General features: G+C 37.6%; 1 protein-coding gene across 1 annotated transcript; it reads left to right on the forward strand.

The window, feature by feature from the left end:
- The first annotated feature begins 452 nt into the window (after window positions 1-452).
- On the forward strand, window positions 453-2,893 carry LOC145637900 (B3 domain-containing protein At5g42700-like). Its single transcript, XM_081688902.1, has 6 exons — window positions 453-691; window positions 841-971; window positions 1,093-1,267; window positions 1,730-1,936; window positions 2,020-2,112; window positions 2,652-2,893. Exons 1-5 carry the CDS (start codon window positions 560-562, stop codon window positions 2,062-2,064), a joined length of 690 nt encoding a protein of 229 aa, XP_081545028.1. The 5' UTR covers window positions 453-559; the 3' UTR covers window positions 2,065-2,112; window positions 2,652-2,893.
- Window positions 2,894-23,556: the final 20,663 nt, after the last annotated feature.

The following is a 23,556-nucleotide window of genomic DNA, read 5'->3' on the forward strand; positions in this document are numbered from 1 at the left end:
ACTTTTTTTATATAAAAATAGCTATTGGAATTGGAAGTGACGATTTTGTATAAAGATGGTTGGGTGAGTTGCGTTATAAAGATATATTCAATTTTATGGGTGAGCTCATTTTAGTTTGAGACTTTTTTTAATGAAGTGTGTTTGAAATTGGGATTGTGGGCTGGGTGTTACAACTAAATAAGATGCACAGGGGTGCAGCTTAGAGTGCCTTAGACCAATTGGGCTGAACCGGGTTGCCACATCTGAACTATAGTAACTCACTAATTGAAGGCAAAACAGCCCAAATTCCAAGAAAACCCGAACGTTTTCCTGTCATCAGAAAATTAAACTCTGCATCAACAATCGTGTCACAACCCACAATCTCAACTACAGTGACTCAACTTCCCAGTTCACTAAACACTGCCATTCAAACGGTCGACTCCTCACATTTTTCAAATTCGCAAATTCTCTCTCCTTTCAAATATATATATACACACCCTTCTATTTCTCTATTTTCTCTCTTCTCTCTTACAACCCTAATAAAAATATACCATTGTAATTTGTAAGAAGAAAAAAAAAAATGGGGATTGGAAAAACGTCATATGAAGAGCGTCGCCAAAAGAGGGTGGAAGAGAACAAGAAACGCTTGGAAGATCTCAATCTCATTCATCTCTCTCAAGCTTTCAAAAATCTCTCCCCCAAGTCGTCTCCGGTATTACCATTAACTGTCACGTTAATAGTGTAATTTGAATTACTACCATTAAACCCTGGCCTGGGGTTTTGTTTATGCGTTATTTAGAGGTTGAATTACTTATATTTGTTTTTTTGGATTTTTTTTTTTTTTTAAATTGAAATGGGCAGATGAAGAAGGTTGGTAAGCCTCGAATAATTGATAAACAAACAGTTGAAGTGAGACGATCTGCTCGAGTTGCAAGTAATCCTGCCCCTGTTTATGCTGAAATTTCATTACCTAGATTTTTTTCACCTAGAAAGTGAGTTCATTACTTCATTAATGTAATTTTTCAATGAAATTTGATGTACTTATTATTAAACATAAAATATAAAAAAAAGTTTACATTTTTGTACGGGGTAATTAATTGTCAATGTATGTAGGAGTTATGGTGTGGTGAAAGCAAGAGATTTTACGAACCGAGTAATAGCAAGTGATGATGTGAGAGAATATGCAATTGAAGAAGCAGAGAAGCTGAATGCTAAGCTGGAAGAAGAGGGGTTTCCTACTCTTGTTAGGCCCATGCTTCCTTCTCATGTCACTGGTGGTTTTTGGCTGGTAACTTTTTTTTTCCTCTTTCTCAATTATTAGTCCATCATGTTTTGTTTTTGGTTGACACGTTTTGACTTTGCGACAAGTTTCAATTGTTGAAATTAGTTATCGATCATATTGTATAGACCACTCATATTTAAAGATATGACATGATTTTACCGAGTAAACCATTTTAAACTTATGTTCAAATGTATTTGACTGTATTTTCTTAGATTTGGTTAATTTACTTTTCAAGAAATGTAATTCAAGGAAATTTAGTCTTACACTCAGTAACTCATTGCCTACTAAACTTATACGAGTAATCAGCATATGTGACTATTATTTTCGGACATATGTGGTAGTGTACATTATCCCAGCTTATGTTGAGTCACTTGTTTGTGTCACAACCTTACAAGTGTAGATATGTGTGTAATGTGTTGAATTATTAAAATGCTGTTTTCAATAATATGAAACTGCCGTATACTGCAGGGTCTCCCAACTGACTTTTGCCGGAGGAGCCTACCTACAAATGATGGAATGGTGACATTGGTAGATGAAGAAAATGAAGAGTATCCAGTGGTTTATCTGGCTCGAAAGCGCGGTCTTAGTGGAGGCTGGAAAGGTTTTGCTGAGTCTCATGAACTTGTTGATGGGGATGCTGTTATTTTTCAAGTGATCAGTAGCTCAGTTTTAAAGGTGAACCTAAAATTTGCACAACTTAATCCTTTGTTCATTATATAACAAAACTTCTGATGAAATGTCTGGTTTTGTAAATGCAGGTTTATATTATAAGGGGAAGTGGGCAAGATTCTGGTACAGATTAAGAAGCTCTTGCAATTCCTTGGAAGGCATGCTCTAAAATATATATTTAGGTATGATATATTTCTTTTATATTACTGATTTTTCTGAAATTCTAACTTTTGCTGCATGCTCTGATGTTATATGTAGTTCTTTGGAAATCATGCTTTAAAAGTCTAAATTGTAAATATTGGTAGAACATGCTTCTTTCTATATATATTGATTCTTCATTTCTTCTGCAATGCAAACTTTTACTGCATGCTCTCATGTTATGCAATTATGCCTATTTGGTAGGCAACAATTAATGGCGGTAAGGTAACACGCGTACCATATGAGCTATAGGCTATTCTAGACCTTGGGTGTGAATGGTGTGATCGTCCTGTTAGATTCGACCATAAAAGCCAGTGATCATGTTAATAATGGATTGAACTGTCCGTTTGAATTGTTGTTCAAAATTGTACGTAATGCTGGAAACATTGTTATGCTGGTTGTGCTATGTAGGCATGTAGCACATAAAATTGCCTTCAAGTTTTCTTATGGTAAACATAGACATGGAGTGATTTAGACTATAGGTGCTGCTCTTTTCCTGACCTTTTTCTTGTTAATATTGCAGGTAGGGTGTTTACATCATCGGTAGATTGAGTAGGAAAATTGTGCTAGTGTTTATGGAAAATGTCTTCAATTCAACTTTTTGGGACAACATTTTATATTGGTGATGAACTGATGATCATGAATAGATTTTTGTATAGCCTTTATTTGGTCAAGTGAAAAACTCACCAAAAATTTTCTATTATGAAATATATTTTTATTTTAGATCGGAAAGGTACACGATCTAAAATTTTTATGAAATATATATAGTATCAATTGATTTTGTTGTCTATCTGCAAATTATAATTGTTGTCACTTTAACAAATTTAAAATAGATGATATTGAATGGATTTTTGTATAGCCTTTGTTTGTTCAAGTGAAAGACTCACCAAAATTTTTCCATTATGGAATATATTTTTTATATTAGATCAGAAAGGTACACAGTCTAAAATATTTATGAAATATATATAGTATGCAGTAGATATTTAATTATGGGTAACACAACAGATGTGAATTAATCGAGTTTGCCGTCCATCTAGCAATTATAATTGTTGTCACTTAAACGAATTTAAGATAGATGATATAGGTTTGGTGATTTTGTTGTAAACCACTATTTATGAAAACCAGGTGGAGCCAGGGAGCTCAGAAGAGTTTGTAATTTTGATTTCCAATTTAATTCTTAATTTCTATGAAAATTTTATTTGCAGGGGACATGAGTTTGTAAAATACCTTTGTGCAATGTCTTACAAAATACTAAATTTACAAAAAAAAAAAAAACAAAAAAAAAAAAAGGGAAATTCTAATCCTAGAAAAAAGAAAAAGTCACCTAAGAAGTGTCTTTTCCCTTTTGGGAGCTAGGAGTCTAGTTTTAGATTAAAGAAAGCAATCGCCATATTTGCGAAGGATCCATCATGTGCCACGCAACAAAAATTATGAAGGCTTGAACTTAACCTCGCAAGGGATAGCAATCGATAACTCTAAGCTTCATATCTACTTATGAAGAGCAACATCATCTTACCACAAATAAGTGAAGTAGGGATTCATGGTCCCAAATTTCTTAAACCGACTACCATAGCATGCTATTAAGCTCCCACACCAAAACCTCTGTTACCAAAAACTAAACAGAATACACCAATATATAAGAAAAACTAGGCCTAACTTAAGTTTAGCGAGAAGAGCTAATGTATCAAATTGTTGTGTTCAGGAAAGAATGCTTGCATTATACTGCAATTGGCAAAGCCTGAGGTTGAAGTTAATGTCCAAAAGCGAATAATAAGAGATGACATTATCCTTTGTAATTACGACTCCAGCAAAAACCTCTCTAAGCCTTACCAGAAATTAAGTATCTACAATAGTGAGCAACAATCAGAAAAAACATAAGAAAACGAATGACATTCCATCACTTCTAGCAGATAACTCAATTGAAGAACGACAAATATAAAATAATCTTATGCTAAGATTTCGCTAAAATTGAACTCCAGAATTCCAAACAACAGCGTACTGCTAAAGTGCTAAGTTGTACTTCCAAACATAGATTCATAGTTTTACAGTTCAACTATAACTAGAAAGTAGAAACCACAATAAAAACTACCAACTCTGAAATCAATCTAGAATAAAAAAGCAAAATGCAGTATCGTTATTTCATTTTGGCTTCAGTAAACAAAACATGGCGATTAACTCGAGGATCGAATTTACGGAACTCGAGCTTCTCTGGAACCTTCTTAGGGTTCTTCTTGGTTACATAGAAGAATCCAGTACCAGCCGACGAGACGAGCCTGATAAATATTGCACCACCCTTAGCCTTTCCCATTTTTTCAAATTAACACTCAAACAAGGCCAGTTACACCTGCAAATTGAAAATTTCAAGTATCAATATTTGGTATCTAACCACTAATAACAACAAAACAATAGTTTGTGCATACAAAATCATAACCATCAATTATGCAGTCAAAAAGAAATATAATTGATTTATTAAGAAATGAAGATACTAAATATCTGAGCATGAATCAAAATTGTTGCTTCTCTTGTTTCAAACGCAGCTTAACCTCTCCCAAAATGTGTCAAAAATCTCGTCCCCCTTAGATCAGATCCCCAAATAATACTTCGTATATAAGAAGCAAAAAGTAAGGAAAAGTGATAGCTTCAACCCCTCAGTATCACAAGTTTGCAGAAAATGTACATCACTCAAAACATTCGGGTCATAAAGTGCAGGGGAAGATGTAAATTAACCATGATAACAAGTAAACCAAGCAAGTAAGAGACTAACAAGGTTAACAGAGAATCAGAGATCACTATACTTTACTTTAAGCATGAAAAAGAACCTGTAGTGTTATCTATGAAGACTGGTAATGGCCATGAAAATAGCTAAGATAGAATTTGTAAGATTACTTTAGCTGTTTAGCATACGTAGGATGGTGGTGAAAATCAGCAAAAAAATCTTGTTTTAGAATAGAATAACTCTGGAGGTTGATTAACTGTTAAGTTCACTCAGCCATGACAGCAAAATCGATAGGCTATGGTAATGTGCGAAATCACTAAGGTAATAGAAAGTCGAAAACACCACAAAAGCTCCTGTTTCATAACAGAGAGTTTTTGAGATCATAAACTTCTGTGTGTGCAAATAGATTTATAGCAATGCAGCCAATACCCGAGCTCTGTTCAGCCTGTATGTTTACTAACATCCTCACAAATTCACAATCCAGGATGGAGGAGGGTAACACAAGCCGGGCCAAGAGTCGAAACAATATATATAGTCCCAACCAGTACTATATTATCAGTCATTTAGTCTGAAGTCTGAACCATCAAATTTTGTCACGATGAATCTGCCCACCATCAAATTATATCAACTCAAACAAGAAACTAAACTAAACCCAATTGAAATCTTTAATGTAGATTGCAACATCAACTCTTTTTTCTAGTATTCTTCCTAATTAATCAATGAATAGAGCTTCCAAACCTACATAATTCGAATCTTATATATTTTACGCAGTAAAAATTACTGAGCTAAAACAAATTAACCCAGAAAAGTTGAGTAAAACAACTAGAATTGCAACAATAAATAGATAAATGCAATTATCAAAACATGAATCACCAGACATTCACCTAGAAAAGATTGAGCAAAAACCAACAAAACCTAGAAAAAGTAATATTGAAATCGAAAGGATCAGAGAGACGAACAGTGACAATCAACCCAGAAATTCAAAAAACAAGAACACTACCTTGTTCGATAACAATTAGGGTTACAAATCAAGCAAAATTAAAGGAAAAATCTGAAAATGCTTTGCACTAATAACAAATAAACTAACTCTTTTTCCCGAAATTGATTGATATTCAGGTGAATCAGATTCGAGCTTCAAGTTAACTTGCTTTGCTAGCTTTCCTCGACTGCTTCGCTTCTTAAGGCCACGGTGTTTGGTTCACAAAATTTAACTTACTCCTAAATATGGCTCGGGTTGTGTCGGGTCGTGCCTCACTGACTCGTGAGAGGGCCACATGCTTCGGGGTTAGTTAGGCTCACTCCAACAGTTTCGTGTCGTGCCGGGTCGATTTTTTCAAAAGGTTGTCCCGTGCACACCCCAAGCCCACGTGCCATTGTGTCGGGTCGTGTCGGGCTTGCATGCCCAAGCAAAATTGCATTGATTTTAACATGTTTTGTCGGGCCGGGATAGACCATGTCGTGCATTATCGTGCTTCTCCCAATAAAGACGGCTGTAATTCCCCCTTGCTTTGAAGAAATTGCTTCGATTGATCTAATCAATTAGCCGATTGATGGGTTTCCTAAAAAAAAAAAAGGCGGCCCAGGCTCAGGCCACACGCACAAAAGTAAAGGTGGGCATCGGGCCATGCCTGGGGGTGGCTCGTGTCGGGCCTTCTTTCCGGCGGGCCATGCCGTGCCAATTTTTGGCACACCCCAGCCCACGACACGGCCCCGTGTTTGGCGGGTTGTGCCGTGTCGGGGAGCGTGCCGCCCGGGTTTTTAATATATATACTACCTCCAGTTCAATTTAGTTGCAACAAAGTACAAGTTTTCGGAAACCAAGGCAAAAGATTGAATACATGATTATGGAAAATAAGGGTATATACTTAACTATTAATCCAACCCCAAAAAAAAAGAAAAAACAAATTCAACCTTAATTAAATTAAATAACCCACCACCACCAACACCACCAAGCATCACCCAAACCACACACCACCACCCAGTACCAAACCCAACACCGTCGACGCACCACCCCACGCACCCAGCAAACTGCCGACGCACCACCACCACCCCACGCACTCAGCAACCCGCCAACCCGCCACCATGAACCCAACAACCCGCCGACCCACCACCACCTCACGCACCCAACAACCCACGAACCCAGCACCCACGAACCCAGAACCCATGAACCTCGAAACCCAGAACCACACGTTCGAGCTAATAACCACGAACCCTGCACCACCGAAATGCAACGACGAACCCAGCACCGCCGATATGCAACGACGAACCCAGCACCGCCGATGCACCAACCCACCAAACCCACGAAACCAAACCCAAGAAACCCGACACACGAATCAAACCCACGTATCCCGCCGATCTGAAATCACGAAACCTGACCCACGAATCAAACCCACGACATCGTCGATCAGCAACCCCCGCCGCTCTTTACACCACGAAGCCACCATGCATGAAAATGGGGTTGGAGGAGGAGAGAGAATATTAAAGGGGATGAGGGTTTAATTAATTAAGCTTGGGGTTTAATATAATAAAATCAAATTCATAATTTAATAAGGTTGTTTAAAAAAAAGTAAGGGTATATTGGTCAATTACCACCCAAAAAATACTAAAAAAAGGAAAGAAACAAGTTTGTTGCGAGTAAATTGAACCGGGTAATATATATATTGTTGTGGCGTGGCGTGGCGTGCCGGCGGACCGTGCCACGGGCTGACTGACCGTGCCGCCCGCCGTGCTCGTGCCTATTTTTAAAAAGATTGTTCACAGCACGGCCCACAACCCACACCTGGCCGCCGTGCCGCTGGCGGGCTCGTGCCGGCACGACCCATGCCCACCTTTATACAAAAGTGTGGCGTGTCGTGTTTCTTTGCAAATATTTTACTAAGTGGCAAAAACAGACCTTTGGTCACTCTTTTGATCATAACTTGAGTTCTACAAATCGGATTGTAGAGATTCAAATTGCGTTGGAAACTAGACTTGAGGAGCTTTCCAATGATAAGTCGCACGCCTGAAGAAGCTTCCTAGAACAGAATTTATAGACGTTTGAATCTAAGCAATGCAGTCAGCCACCCACGGGATGTTGCTACGCCTCTGTCCCGCGACCACTCGACACCAGCCGTAGCTACTGCCAGCCCGCGGCCACCAGCCTACGCCCGCAGGTTCTGGCGAGCCAAAGCAGCCCATGAGGTGCTCGTGTTGTTGACTTTGCTTGCGGTTTTATGCCACGTCATCTTTTATCATCCAATAATAATTGAACCTATGTAATCTTTATTTTCTTAATTATTTTCTTTATTTATTTCTAGATTAGAATTTAGGAAGTTTATAAATAATCTAAGGGATATTATTTTTCCCTTATGCCTTTTTATACCTTTTATTTTACGTTCGTTGTAGTTTCTCTCTAGCCCTAGTTTTTCATGGACAACTCCATGGATTCCTCCATGGATTTGTCCTTGAATTTGTTACTTTAATTTATAGAGGTAATTTTATTTCTTTACTTTTAATTATGCTTTCTTTATTATTTCTAGTTTTTATTATTTATTTCATGCTAGAGTAGTTTATTTCTAGGGTTTGGGAATCCATGTTTATATTATGAATCTTGATTGGTATTTTTTAATATTTTGATTATTGATTTCTCTAATTGATAGTGTTTTGTTGTTAATCTTGCAACCTGATCAATTTTTTGATTAATTTTTGTTAATAAAAGTTTGAATCGAAATATCTTACCTTTAGATGCTTACCTACAATTAGCAATTCTGATTATGTTAGCGACCGAACTACATATGTTGAATTGAGAGCGTTAAGACCCGACCGTAGGCTTAGCAATTGTTCTAGATAATTGATTGATTGAATTGTTATTGATATTTGATAGATTTAGAACATTAAGCATGGTGAACCACAACCCTAGGTCTTTTTATCAATTGTTTTATTCCTATTTTAATTTAGACTACTTCCCTATCCCAATTTCGTGACATAGTTTAGTTTCTCCAATTTCTTAGAGGTTAGATTGAATACCATCTCCTTGTGGATTCGACCCTACTTACCCTACTACATTGTTAGTTGGTTTTGTTAGGAATTTATTTTTGACAGGTGTACGACAACCTAATTAGATCCTGATTTCCATCCCGATTTTCATGGCGAAAGCTTAATTAATAATGAACATTTATAATATAAAAATAAAATTAAGAGACTATGAAACAAAAAAAAAAATTGTACATCTAATTTTATATGATTGAACATCCTTTACTATAATAACGAACATTTTATACAGCTGAACAAACACAAAAGTTTGTACACCATTAATTAAAAAGAAAATGAACATTTATTTTATAAGAATGATCATACGGCATGAAATGAATATTTATTTTATACGAATGAACATTATAATTCATGTGTAGGCGTCATTCGAAGTGCGCCTATGTTAAAAGCATGTTGTGAATATGCTTGTCACTCTTAGGAAGTGGGAATTGACATATACGATTAGGGACAAGGAAAGTAGGGAGCCGCCAACAAGTTTGTAAGGAACTTGTAAACCGTTCACGGATCATAAAAAGGCAACCACGATAAAGGAACAATGATAGGCAACAACGATTGACCCGTGAAGGTTACACCTCATTCATAATCCATGAGATTACTAACTCCATATGGTTCAGAACCACGAAAGGAGGATCGGGGATGATGGTACGAAGTGAGTCATGGAGTCACATTCGCTCGTATTGGCCCCTACTCGATTCTTATTATAAAAAGTGATTCCTGCGATCTCAAAGGCATACAAAAAAATATTCAATTTACTCCAAACTATTATCATGCTAAATTGGTTGAATATTAATGCAATATATAATTCAAAAATATTAGTGATCACTCGATTAAACAACAAGATTAAAAAGGAACCTAAACCGGTGGTCTAAATTATCTTATTAGGCGTGATTTTCAATTAAATGTTCCCTTTAAACATGCAATATGTTGATCAATAAATAATAAAGAATAAACATTAATATTGGAAGCAATTCAACAATAAATTTTTAGTCAAATCAAATATAATAATCCTATCATGATGCTAGCAATATAAAAATAAATAGAGTAATTAAATTAATTACTCACTTTATGCGTTTCCTTGAATTGCTACATCATAAATAAATTGTTAGTAACTTCAATAAATATAATTAAAATTGAAATTAAATTAAATAAAAGTAGAGTTAATTTGGTCCAAACCCTCAGTTAATTATACCTTTCACGCCTTGGTTTAAGTATAGAATTTCGGGTATTGTATGGACTCCTTGGAGTGCTTAGGGGGAAGTATTATGGAAGAATAGGGAGGCTAGATCAAGATTATTTTTGATTGAAAAAGGGGAGATATGAACTCTATTTATAAGGAAAAAGAGGTTCGAAGAATCAAGAAAAGATAAGAATTCGAATCGGAATAAAACTCTTGCGATAGGCAACAGTTTTAGCGGTTTTTGTTTTTATCAGATATTTTGATCCATAAATTGGAATAAGATAAATAATATGTTGTTGGAAATCTGTTGAAGTCTACTTTCTAACCCAATTGGAATCAGATTAAAATATTTTGTAGAATAAAAGATATGGCCGAAATAGTGAGATGGTGTCAGTTTTGGATAGAGTTTGATATTTCATTCATATCTTTTCCGTTATAGCTCGGAATTGATATTATAATATATCATTGGAAAGATAATTTCAAGGTCTATCCAACCATTTAAGTTTTGGATAAAAACTATGAGGCACGAAAATATTATCTGTCTATCTTTGAACGTCTTTCAATTCGAATAGAATTAGGACTTTTAAAAAGAAAAGTTTTATTCAATTTCAAACTCTTTAATCTTATCTTTTCAAAAATGATAATTAAGATATTTTAGAAACTTGTAGAAGCTTCCAATTAATCCTAATTGGTTTAGGAATGCGATTAAATAATTTGGACCCTCCACATGATCATTGGGTCGTAGGTAAGGTGGGCTTAGGTTCGGTTTGGACTCAGTTTAATCTTATTCGTTAAAACTCAGATTTGGGCTTATAATATATCGTTGGAAATATCTTTTCCATACCCATACAATTATTAAATCATTGGACCCAAATTATGGACCAAAATAAAATGGACTAAATGTTTTTATAAAAAGGAAGCGAAACGATTGATTTTAAAGACACGAAATGAATTATTTTGGGTTTAAAGGCACGAAAAGAGGAAAATAAGTTATGGTTTGGGGAAATGGGCTAGGATTCGGGTTGGTTTATGAAATGAAAATATGGATTTAAGCATTCCAAGATTCAATACTAAATCCAACCAATAATGGCGGTGAAAGGTTGTTCATCATCGGGTTTGGTTTTGAGGAAACATTTTTAGGTGTCTACAGAAGCCCCCACTTTGACTGATTTTGTATAAACGTCAGTTTTGAAAACAAAAGTCAAAGTAGTCGATTGGGACGGAGAATGGTTTAAGACGTTCTGTGATCCTAAATCACCCTATATACGCCGATACCTACAGAAAAATGTTAGTTCTACAGATAAAAGAGTAAAGGGATAGAATGCTTATCTGACACTAGTGTATCGGTGACAAATGAGTTTGGTAGTTTCCTATGCTTGAAGGAATCCACCGGATGACGTTTGTTGTAATGCTTTCCATGCTTAAGGAAAGCCGACAGATGAGTTTGGTAGCTTTCTATGCTTGAAGAAATCTACCGGATGATACTTTCCATGCTTGAGGAAAGTCGACATATGAATTTGACGGTTTTCTATGCTTGAATAAATCCACTAAATAATACTTTCCATGCTTGAGGAAAGTCGACAGATGGTTTAGGCAGGTTTCTATGCTTGAAGAAATCCACCGGATGACACTTTCCATGCTTGAGGAAAGTCGACAGATGATTTTGGCAGGTTTCTATGCTTGAAGAAATCCACCGGATAATACTTTCCATGCTTGAGGAAAGTCAACAGATGATGAGATTGCAAGTATCTGTGTATCGAGAACCTTACGCCGTGAAATGATGGTGGTTCGATTGTCCCCAGGCGCGGGCTGTAGTTGGTTCGCTTGTCCCCGAACGTGGGTTGTAAATGGCCTGCTTGTCCCCGAACGTGGGCTGTAGATGGTCCGCTTGTCACCGGACGTGGGCTGTAGATGGTCCGCTTGTCCTCGAACGTGGGCTGTAATTGAGACCTGCAAAATAAAATTTGCCAAGGGACTCGTATAGACTATGATTGACTTGACCAACTGACTTGACCAAGCTTTGACTTGACACGACATGACATGTGTATGACTTGTGATTGTGTGTGTATAAGTATGATTTGAATGTATGAGCAGACACAAGCAATCAACAAGGCAAAAAGCAAAAAATTTCTGTCATTTTTGTCATGAGACGAGTGGAGGGTACCGACTTTCTCCCGAGAAAGACGTGAAAATTGAACTTTTATTTTTGAACTTCCCTTAATGAGAAAAAATTTGAAAAAGTTTTTGAACTTTCCCAAAAGAAAAAGATGAAAAAGGGAAGAAGTTTTAAACTTCCTCCTTGAGGAAGATGAAATGAATCGCATGGATTGTATGCATGCTGCATGTTCTTAAGCTAGGAGGCTAAGGACAATTACATCATGTGACACGATAGATGAATGAACTTAGGTCATGGAGCTAAGCATCATATATGATGTAAAGAAACAATCTTGAACGTCACTTAGGTCTGGAAGCTAAGCACGTATATAGATGAAGTGATTATTGAGTATTGCATAATGAATGTTGCTTAGGTCAAGGAGCTAAGGACGATATGCTTTGTATGATTAAAAATCATTGATATATAAATGGTTCTCAGCATATTATGCGATGCATGAAACAATGAACATTGCCCAGGTTAGGAAGCTAAGCAAGTATACAATGTTTCTTTTAATGAATGTTGTCCTGAAGACGATGTAAACATGCACAGTGTTGAAACAAGATTCCATGATAAAGGGTACTTAAAGGGAGGATGATATGGATATGGATGTATGAGTGAAGTATGTGAATGTGATACTAAGGCTAGCTGCAAAGGTTATGGTGATGGAAATATATGTGAGAAGAGTCAAAGATGATGACTCTTTAGGCTGGGTAGGCTAAATGATATGGGTTCAAGCTCCCAAGTCTAGCTCTAGATGAATAGGGGTAAGCATTGGTTATTCTTTGACTCAATCAAGCATGGATATGAATATAAATGTGAATATGAATGTGGCCGCACCTCGATGTGAGGTTGCCTACGTATCCATTAGGAATCAGGCCGAACGTAGCTCTAGCCGAACTTTGAAAAAGTGTATGTACACCTCAAAGAGGTCTTTCAAGGGTTTTAATATGGTTAAGTTGATGGTTTAAAGAAGAAAATGGTACAAGGCTCAAGACCCGAGAGAATCCCTAAGATGTGTAATTGTGAATTTGAAAATTTTGAATTTTGCAAGTTTATTTTCATTTTTTTCATTCTTTTGAATCAATTCAGGCAATCTCAGATCATGCGGTCCATCACTCACTTATCATTCATGTTTCTCAGGCACGGTACCAAGCAATCGATAAGAGACGCAATTCGAGATGTGTTCGTATCAAAGACATTGGAACACTTGCATTTATACATTGTTTTATTGTTGCTTTGTTGCCCCTTTTTTTTACTTGCTTTTTGAATGTTATACAATTACACATCTTCCAATTCTAGGGTTAAGTGAATGTGGGTTGAAGAAATGAAGGCCAAACGTTAGACAAGGCTCAAAATGGTTGATAAAGAAATGGAATGTGATTGAACGGTTAATAGGGAATGATAGGGTTGCAAAGGTGCCTCAAGTCATTGGTGTACCTTGTGTTTAGTTCGGTAATTGATTTTTTTTTTTGAGAACGAGTGAAAGAAAAATGCTATGATCGAGATGTAAAGGAAATTTGCTCATTTTTTTAATGTAAAAGGCGAACCAAACACATGAAACATATAAAAATTCGAAATGGAAAACCTATGCTAGACATGAATGGGGGAATGGAGATGAATGATAAAGAAAAAAAAAAAGAAATCATGAAATCTTGCACGAAGGATCTGCTGTGCGCCTTGTGTTCATTAATTCTTGCTGCCTGGAGGGACATGAAGTTTGTTTGCATCCACCAAGTCTTGAATGACGTCCTTCAAATTCCAACATTGCTCCGTAGTGTGGCCCCTTCTTTGATGGTACTTGCAATGGGCATTGGGATTCCATTTGGCGCTCCTTTCTTCAGGTTTTGGCTCTGAAAATGGCCCAATAGGTGTGATCAAGCCTTGACCGTAAAGGCGATCAAAGGCCGCATCATAAGTCATTCCTAAAGGAGTGTAAGTTCTTTTTTTCTTGGGCAATGGAGCATCGAGAGCTAACACTTCATTGAGATCAACTTGGCTTATATTGTTGGTAGTATTTTCGTGCTTAGAGGACAAAGAAGAAGGATGATCGTTCTTCTTGTTTTTCCAAGTGATATTATTGTTACTACCAGCAATCTTTATTAGCTCATCCTCGATATTGATGCCGATGTCGTATACAGCTTTGAAAGTGTTCAGTGGAAGAAATTTGAGAGGTTCCCTATATTTGTGAGATAGATTTTGAATAAAGAGACAAACCATCTCTCTTTCTTTGGGAGGATCTACCAAGAGTGAAGCCGTTTCCCTCCACCTGTTCAGATAAGCAGTGAAGCCTTCATTCTCTTTCTGTTTGAGAATGGAGAGTTCACGTTCAGAAGTTTTAGTTTGAATGTTACACTTGTAACGATTCATGAAACTGCCGGTGACATCTTTCCAAGTCGCAGTACGCTTGGCATCTAGGGAATAAACCATTGTTGGCAAGCATGTTCTAAGGAGAGAGGGAACACCGTAGGGAAGAGTGTTACGTCCAATCCCTTAAGAGCCATAGTTGCAGTGAACGCCTTCAATTGGAATATTGGATTGTCCGTAGGCTTGAACTTTGGAATATCAGCAGTGGAAAACTTTTCAGGGAGCCTGTATTTCACATCCAAAGGAGTGGGAGGCTGTTCCACATAAGTGAAATCCTTGGAAATCTTACTTATTTGTTCCTTCAATTTGTCAAGGGTGGAAACAGTGACTTTGTTTTGTTCCATGGTAGTGACCCTAGTGGTAAGGGTTTGCATCATGGCAGACAGTGCCTCGATGGATTTGTTGATGTTCTCAATATCTTCTTTAGTGGCCATTGAAAGGTGATAAGTAATGTGGATATGGAAAAGTTCTCTTTGAACGCCTATTAGATCTTAGAGATTGTTGCGGTAATCACTCGAACCGTATTAATTTATCCCTGCTCCTTGACCAAGTACTGTAAAATAAAATAATTCACTTAATCGTTTGACTCATTGCTCAAGATAGAAAAGGAAGGGAAAAAATAGACATTTAAAAACAGGTGAGAAAAAAACTCCACTCATTTTTACTACGACAGAAAACGATGCATGCATGGTCCTAGTATACGATCATAAACAATATAGTGCATGACTCGGAGACAAAGTGTGTGCAATGACTCAACATGTGTGATTAGGTGAGTTTATTAAGACTCGTGGTATGATCGCATGGCTAGACATGAAGACATTGTAAAAAACAAAGGACCCAATGACCAAATAGCACGAAAGACTAAAAGACAAACTAACTTGATTAATTTTGTCCAATTTTAATGTTTACGCTATTTACTAGGTGAAAACGGTCCATTGGCAATCTTTAGTCATAAATAAGATCAACCACAATAAAAGACAAAGAACACATGTTAAGGTTAGCACAAAAAATCACAAGAAACTAAGAAGAGGACTAGAATTCTAGAAGAGTTAGGACTCATGGATATAAAAAATAAATATCTATAATCCTATATTACACGAGTTGACACGGATTAAAGGACTTGTCTAAGACTAGCTTGACACGAAAAGATATAAAAAAAATAAATAAAAAAAAAGAAAGTTGACGCTAAAAAGACACCTAAACTAGACAGGCTGTAGTATATCGGTTATAAATTTTGATCTGTAACTCTGATTGGGACGAAACCAAGGCCAAATGAAAGATAAAACCCGGGGCTACAGATTCATAGGTTGTACAATACGTAACTCTTTCTTGAACTCCGGCTATGACAAAAAAAAATTGACTCTTGTGCAGTATACATGAAAAAAAATCCGGGTTGACTCAAAAAAAAAAAAAATCTATGACTCGACTCTAAAAAAATAAAAAGGGTTTGATAAGAGAAAAAAAAATTAAATAAAAAAGTCAATTAAAAAAATGCAAATATAAGCACATCGTCAAGCATGATGCAATGAAGTTTTCAACCTAAAGTCAAGATCTATGTTCCACTATGGTCAAGATTTTGGGTGTCAAAGGGTACCATGGTTAAGAGTTTGGACGCGTTCGCAAGGCAGCCTCCCTTGAGGTTATATGCAAACGGGCGGCTCCGCGAATTCGTGATGAAATCGAACTCGACTCCATGGTTTGGGTGGATTTAAAAACTCGGATGAACCCTTATTGCCATGAGCGTTTTCGGGTTGATAGAGCATAAATCCCCCGGGCTAGCCACATACGTAGAACACGTACTATTGTGGCAAAATAGGTAAGCTAAAATGCATATACATATGTGACAATTCCAATTCAATCGCAGGAATACAATTCAAGAATCTTTCAAGTCTCATCCACTCATCTCAATTAAATACCGAAAACTCAAATCGATAAATAACCAAGAAGCCTCCCCAGTGGAGTCGCCAAATTGTAGGGATCATTCGAAGTGCGCCTACGTTAAAAGCATGTTGTGAATATTCTTGGCACTCTTAGGAAGTGAGAATTGACATATACGATTAGGGACAACGATTAGGGACAAGGAAAGTAGGGAGCCGCCAACAAGTTTTTTAAGGAACTTGTAAACCATTCACGGATCATAAAAAGCCAACCACGATAAAGGGACAACAAAAGGCAACAATGATTGACCCGTGAATGTTACACCCCATTCATAATCCATGAGATTACTAACTCCATATGGTTCGGAACCACGAAAGAAGGATCGGGGATGATGGTACGAAGTGAGTCATGGAGTCACATTCGCCCGTATTGACCCCTACTTGATTCTTATTATGAAAAGTGATTCCTGCGATCTCAAAGGCATACAAAAAAATATTCAATTTTCTCCAAACTATTATCATGCTAAATTGGTTGAATATTAATTCAATATATAATTCAAAAATATTAGTGATCACTCGATTAAACAACAAGATTAAAAAGGAACCTAAACCAGTAGTCCAAATTATCTTATTAGGCGTGATTTTCGATTACATATTCCATTTAAACATGCAATATGGTGATCAATAAATAATAAATAATAAACATTAATATTGGAAACAATTCAACAATAAATTGTTAGTCAAATCAAATATAATAATCCTATCATGATGCTAGCAATATAAAAATAATACTTCCTCCGTTCTGTTAATATTGCAACAAGGAGGAAATTATGCATCCCAAAACACATTTTATATGCTAAATATCTATAATTATGTAAGAGTACAAGTTATAAAAAGTTGATATTGTGAAAGTATTTTATGAGACGAATCCAATAAGATCCCACTTGATTATATTTTGCTTAACGTATAGCTCATATTTTATGGTCAAACAAGAGTGATGAATAGTGCAAAAAGTCCAATGTTGCAATATTAATAGAACGGAGGAAGTAAGAGTAATTAAATTAATTACTCACTTTCTGCGTTTCCTTGAATTGCTACATCATAAATAAATTGTTAGTAACTTCAATAAATATAAATAAAATTGTAATTAAATTAAATAAAAGTAGAGTTAATTTGGTCCAAACCCTCGGCTAATTATACCTTTCACGCCTTGATTTAAGTATATATAGAACTTCGGGTATTGTATGGACTCCTCAGAGTTCTTAGAGGGAAGTATTATGGAAGAATAGGGAGGCTAGATCAAGCTTATTTTTGATTGAAAAAGGGGAGATATGGCCTCTATTTATACGAAAGAAGAGGGTCGAAGAATCAAGAAAAGATAAGAATTCGAATCGGAATAGAACTCTCGCGATAGACAGCAGTTTTAGCGGTTTTTGTTTTTATCAGATATTTTGATCCATAAATCGGGATAAGATATATAATATGTCGTTGGAAATCTGTTGAAGTCTACTCTCTAACCCAATTGGAATCAGATTAACATACTTTGTAGAATAAAAGATATGGCCGAAATAGTGAGATGGTGTCAGTTTTGGATAGAGTTTGATATTTCATTCATATATTTTCCGTTATACCTCGGAATTGATATTATAATATATCACTGGAAAGATAGCTTCGGGTTAGCCCGACCCACTGCCATCTTTACATTCTCCTAATATTACAACAGTAGAGTGTGTAGACATCTACTTTTGGTCTCCTGTCCCGATGGGAAGTGCAATGACGATAAATAAAGCCATCTTCGTGTTGGATCAAAGTGAAGTATACTTATGGATAACTGGTTAAGCCACAAAACACAAAAGACTAGCCCAAATTAAAGAAAAAGCCAAAACAAAGGTCCAATTAACTAAACCCGATCATAATTAGGCTTAAGCCCGTGCTTAAACCCTAATAATGATGGATTTAGGAGCACCTAGGTCAAAACTTAGTGCTGCCGCAGAAAATGCCGCGCGCATCTCACAAAGTCGCGCTGGGATGCCGCGCGCAACTATCTCAGTTGCGTGCGACACCCAACGCAACTTTCAGAGTTACGCTGCGGAAGATTTGTAATTATTCGGAAATTATACGGAAAATATAAAATCGAATCTTACCATAAAGCCGCGCGCAAGATAAAAAGTTGCGTTGCACGTAACAGCGCAACTCTATAACTTGCGATGGGATGCCGCACGTAACTTCATCTATTGCGCGCGGCACCTGATGCGGCAGAATGCTCGAAACCCTAAACCTAATCATTCCCTATAAATACGAGCTTAAACCGAGGCTTCAATAGACAGAAATTAACCTAAAACTCTGGCGAAATAATTGGTGAACTTGTGCAACCTAGCCCTCTTGTCCTAAACACTCACCCTTTCGATAATTTGTTACTACGGTGGAGGTTCCCCAACAAGAAGGTGTCCATAAGTGTTCTAAACGGAGATCTAGCAAAGAGAAGTAGTGGTAAATTCCCGAGCACTTAGTTAAATCACCTTTATTTTCTTGTTTAAAAGGACTTTAATTAATTAATTAGTGTTGTTTGATCACCTTTAATATAATTAATTAATCAATTCCACATAGTATCTTGTGTTAAAAAAAAAATTAGAATTGAATTAAATAATTTTTGGTTGATCACTTAAGCCAAGGTGAATCTTGTTTATTTATTGTTCTTTCACGAATATTATTAAATAAGAATAACGACTTTTGCAATGTAATTCCTATGTGAATTAATGATTGTAAATAAAATTAACTAACATAGTTTTAGGTATCGCATTGCATATATTGTTTGGTGATGAAATTGTAAAAACGGAAGAGCTAGTAGAGGCCGTACTAGGGCTAGGATGACGATTCCCCTCTAAAAGGAACGTTATCTTAGTACCCTCGCTCCCGAACTCATTTCTGGTTTATAGACACATTTGGGCATGGGTAAACTTATGATTTGTGCTAATTATTCCATGAATTCCACATGGAAGAAAAGCATGAACGAGGTTTATGAGTTTTTCCTAAAACTCATTGGCGACTCCTACTTGTTTCTTATAAAAAATCGTGATGATAGAATCGATTCTAATTCAAGGTCCCCAAACAATCAGGAATTCAAATCCTACTACACCCTAACAAGTGTAAAGTCCTAGGCTTTTAAGTGGCCAAGGGCATTTAAGGAGAGTACCCCTTACGATGGGATCACCCTCCTTACAGTGGCGACTCTGGTGGGGACTTAGAGGTTACATGATTAATTCGTAGTTATGGTCCAAGGTATCCAACACTAGGTTGCCTATGGGTGAAAGAAATGGTGTCCTTCGAACAAGTGTATTATTCTGATAGCGGGTTCAGAATTATAAGACAACTAATATATTCAGCAAGGTCAAGTGATTAGAATGCCTGGGTGGAGGCCGCTTCCGATCAGTAATATTAATGTATAATTAATATTACAGCTTAATCTTGACTGAACCCTTTGGGTCAAACCCTAGAAAATATACGAACCGACTCGACAAATTAATTCGGAAGAAATTAATTCGTTGCCTGAGTATTAAATATTTAGACGTCGGAAATTCGAGCTTAGAGCGTTGAAACCGAGCGTCGGAAGTCAAGTCAAAATAATAAAAGACGAGTCACGAAAATAATAAATCAACAAGACCAAAATACCCCTAGCATCGGAATGCCCCGAGCAAACCGAGTGCTAGGGGCATTTGGTATAGCATGGTGGCTGGCATGCGCACCAAGCCGAGCCTAGGCTGGCTAGTGCGTGCTAGTGCACCAATGCTAGCTATGCTGGGCCAACGCGCGCAAGGTGCAAGGCACTCAACTAGCAGCCCGCATCATTGATGCGTGGCTCGCTAGCCGAGTGCGCCAAGCAGCCCACGCAAGTGCTAGGCGTACTAGGCCAGCTGCGCCAAGCAGCCCGCACACGCAAGTGCTGGGCGTGCTAGGCCAGTAGCACCAAGCAGTTCGCACAAGCAGTGCTGGGCGTGCTGGGCCAGCAGCGCCAAGCAGCCCGCACGCTTGTGCTGGGCCTGCTGGCAGCCACACATGGCAGCCCACCTTGGGTTGCCTTGGTGCCCAAGTGTGGTGCCATGTGGAGCATTGTGAGGGGTAGCTTGATGCATGAGGTGGCGGTTTTTGGGAGAGGGAGTGGGGAGCAAGTTTGGTCCCCCCCTCCTCCAAATGGTCCTCACCTAACCTCTCTCATGAGCTTGCCACTTGTTGATTTATTACTAGTTTGATTATTTATTTTATTTTAGCTTTAAAATAAAATGGAAAAATCAAATTCTCCCACATTGATAGGAGAGCTTTTTCACTCTCTTGTTTTCCCTATAAATACCCAAGTTGGGGTATTGGGAAAATCACTTGAGTGAGAGTTGAAAAAGGTATCACCATTGTGAAAACCTTTGAACTCATATAATCACTCAGGTTTTGGTCGGACCTTGCTAACTCCAAGGTAGCGGACCTAAAAAGTCGGTGTTCGTCCTTTGTGGGTGGATACCGTTGGAGACTCTCGTGTGAGGGGGGCTAAAGCTTTCAAGTAAGAGCCCGTCTTTGAGGGCGAAGCACGCGTCAAAGGTAAATTACGATTCTACCCTTTTATGTTTATTTGTTATGCTTTATGTTTTTGCTTTATGGTTTTATTAATTGCGAGTGGTTCTTTGGGTCGGGGCCGTTTCCGTGGTAAGTTAGATTTACCAAACCCCAACAATGGGTTGTAATGAGAATTAACTTGGATAATCTCTAGTTAGAGAGCGAGACTTGAACGCATTATATCTTCCTTTTGCACAAAAGTAAAAACCAAACAAGCAACATTGCATCATGCATAAGCATAGCACACTTAAACCATTGGGGATTGGCTCATTGGCTAGGGGTCGCCAACACTAGGTGTCTATCCCGAAATCAATAACAATCATCCCACCCATATCACCAACAAAATGTTGGGAGGGCGATGTCATAGGTCAACACGTTGAGTGATTGATTTATGCGTCGTTTCTTAAGGTATGGTACCTTTGGACACCCAAGCCTCCTTTTGACCTTAGAACGACATTGCGTGAATCTTGACTTATGACATGCTTATGTGATTATGTGACTATGTGCAATGTGTTAGGATAGTCTTCTTTTTCTTGTTTTAGTATGGTCTAGGTTCCCAATTACGAAGTTGTCTCTTCGTGATTTAGCGTCATATTCAAAGGATAACATAAAAAATAAAAAGAAAAAAAGAAAAAAAAAAAGAAAGAAAGAAAAAGTCAAGTAAAAACAAACCGAATCAAAAAAAAAATGCTCGTATTAAAAAAAAATTACGAGCAGGTGGCGCGCGCAACTCAAGAAGTTGCGCGACCCCTCCCAACGCAAGTTATTTTGTTGCGTGCGACAGCCGCGCGCAACTGAATAACTTGTGCGCGCCCACTTGACGAGTCAGTTTTGATTTCTCAAAAAACAAATTGACTCGTCCGAACAATATCTTCATTGAAGAATTGTTAAGGGCGATGTTATCTGTTTGAGTATATTTTGCGTCTTTTTTCTTTTTTTTCTCCCTTTCAAAAGAAAGCGTATCGATTTACTTACCCTTTCGTACTCCTTTAGGGCCGGTTTTCAAGCTTGGGAAAGAGGACCCCCGGGCACTCGCATTTTACGTTTACCACATAAAGATCAACCCCTTTCAAACCACTTTCCTTCGACAACTAATCCTAGTCCAACAACAATGACAACCGCCGAAGAACTTCAACAAGAGATTCTTCGTATGAGAGAGGAAAAGGCTCAAGAGGCCGAGAAGAGAAGAATCAAGATGATGGAAAATGCTGAAAAGAAAAATGTTGAAGCGTTAGCCTTACAAGAAAAGATGGAGCAACTATCCATCAAAGAAAAGTCGTTGGAGAAGCTAGTTCTTCGTTCTACAATGGGGAACAAGTACTTTGACGTAGAAAAGTTTGCTTCTCCCCCAGGACTTGCTTTACCAGAAAAGTTCGTAGCTACGGACTTGCCAATATTTAAGGTGACCAATAATCCACAAAATCATTTAATGTGTTTTACTGGCACTATGGCACGAAAGGGAGTTGATCCTAAGCTTTATGCTTTGACTTTCCCTTTATCACTAGACCCAACCGCGAGAGAGTGGTACTATGGGCTAGATCCAAAATTCAAAGCGACATGGGAAGATGTTGTTTCGGCTTTCATCACCCAATATGAGAGTAACGTGGAGTTCAAGTCAACTTTACGTGAACTCGAGATGCTTAAGCAAGGCGACGATGAAGGTTTCCTTTCTTTCTATAGTAGATGGCGAGAAAAGGCGGCCCACCTTGCCCAAAGGCCTCCTGAACTCGAGTTAGTACAAAAATTCATTGACAACTGTCATGAAAAGTACAACAAACATCTACGTTACCTTGGTGTAGACACTTTTCAAAAGGTCTATTCTGTGGCTACTAGGATTGAAGATGATCTTGCTAAATAAAAAGCAAACAAACCTCATTATCATCATCAACCTAAGAATAACTACAAAAAGGGGAATGATAATGCATCATCCTTTATTTGCGACTTCCACGCAATACAATAACACAAATCGATATGATGATCCTAGAAAAAGATGGACAAAAGAGAGAAAATTTACTCCATTTCTTGTAAGCTATAAAGAATTGTTAGAAAAATTAAATGAAAAAGGCTTACTTGCCCCAACAGGGCCAACACCACCCACTCCACTAGAAAGGAGGTTTCCTCAATGGAATGGTAGTGCTTATTGTGCTTATCATAGAGGCGTTGGACACGATACTGAACATTGCTATGTTTTAAAGCACAAAATACAAGATTTAGTAGACGATGGGAAAATTCCCACGCCTAAACCTAACAATAATGCATCCCCCTTAGGGGTGTTTCACATCGATGAAGACCATATGGGAAGTGATATGTTCAATCCTTTGGACTATATCACACCCATAAGAGAACCTCTATCCACAATACTCATAGGGGCAACTAATGAGATATGTGGACTATGTGACGACGACTTTCAAGATTTATATGTCTCTAAGTATGCCGCCGTCCCACCTCCATCTTGTTTGCAAAATGAAACAAATGGAGCGCTTGATTGGGATCATTTCTTGGGGAAATCGC

This window comes from Chenopodium album, chromosome 7, assembly GCF_948465745.1.
Source record: "Chenopodium album chromosome 7, dcCheAlbu1.1, whole genome shotgun sequence".
Taxonomy (NCBI): domain Eukaryota; kingdom Viridiplantae; phylum Streptophyta; class Magnoliopsida; order Caryophyllales; family Amaranthaceae; genus Chenopodium; species Chenopodium album.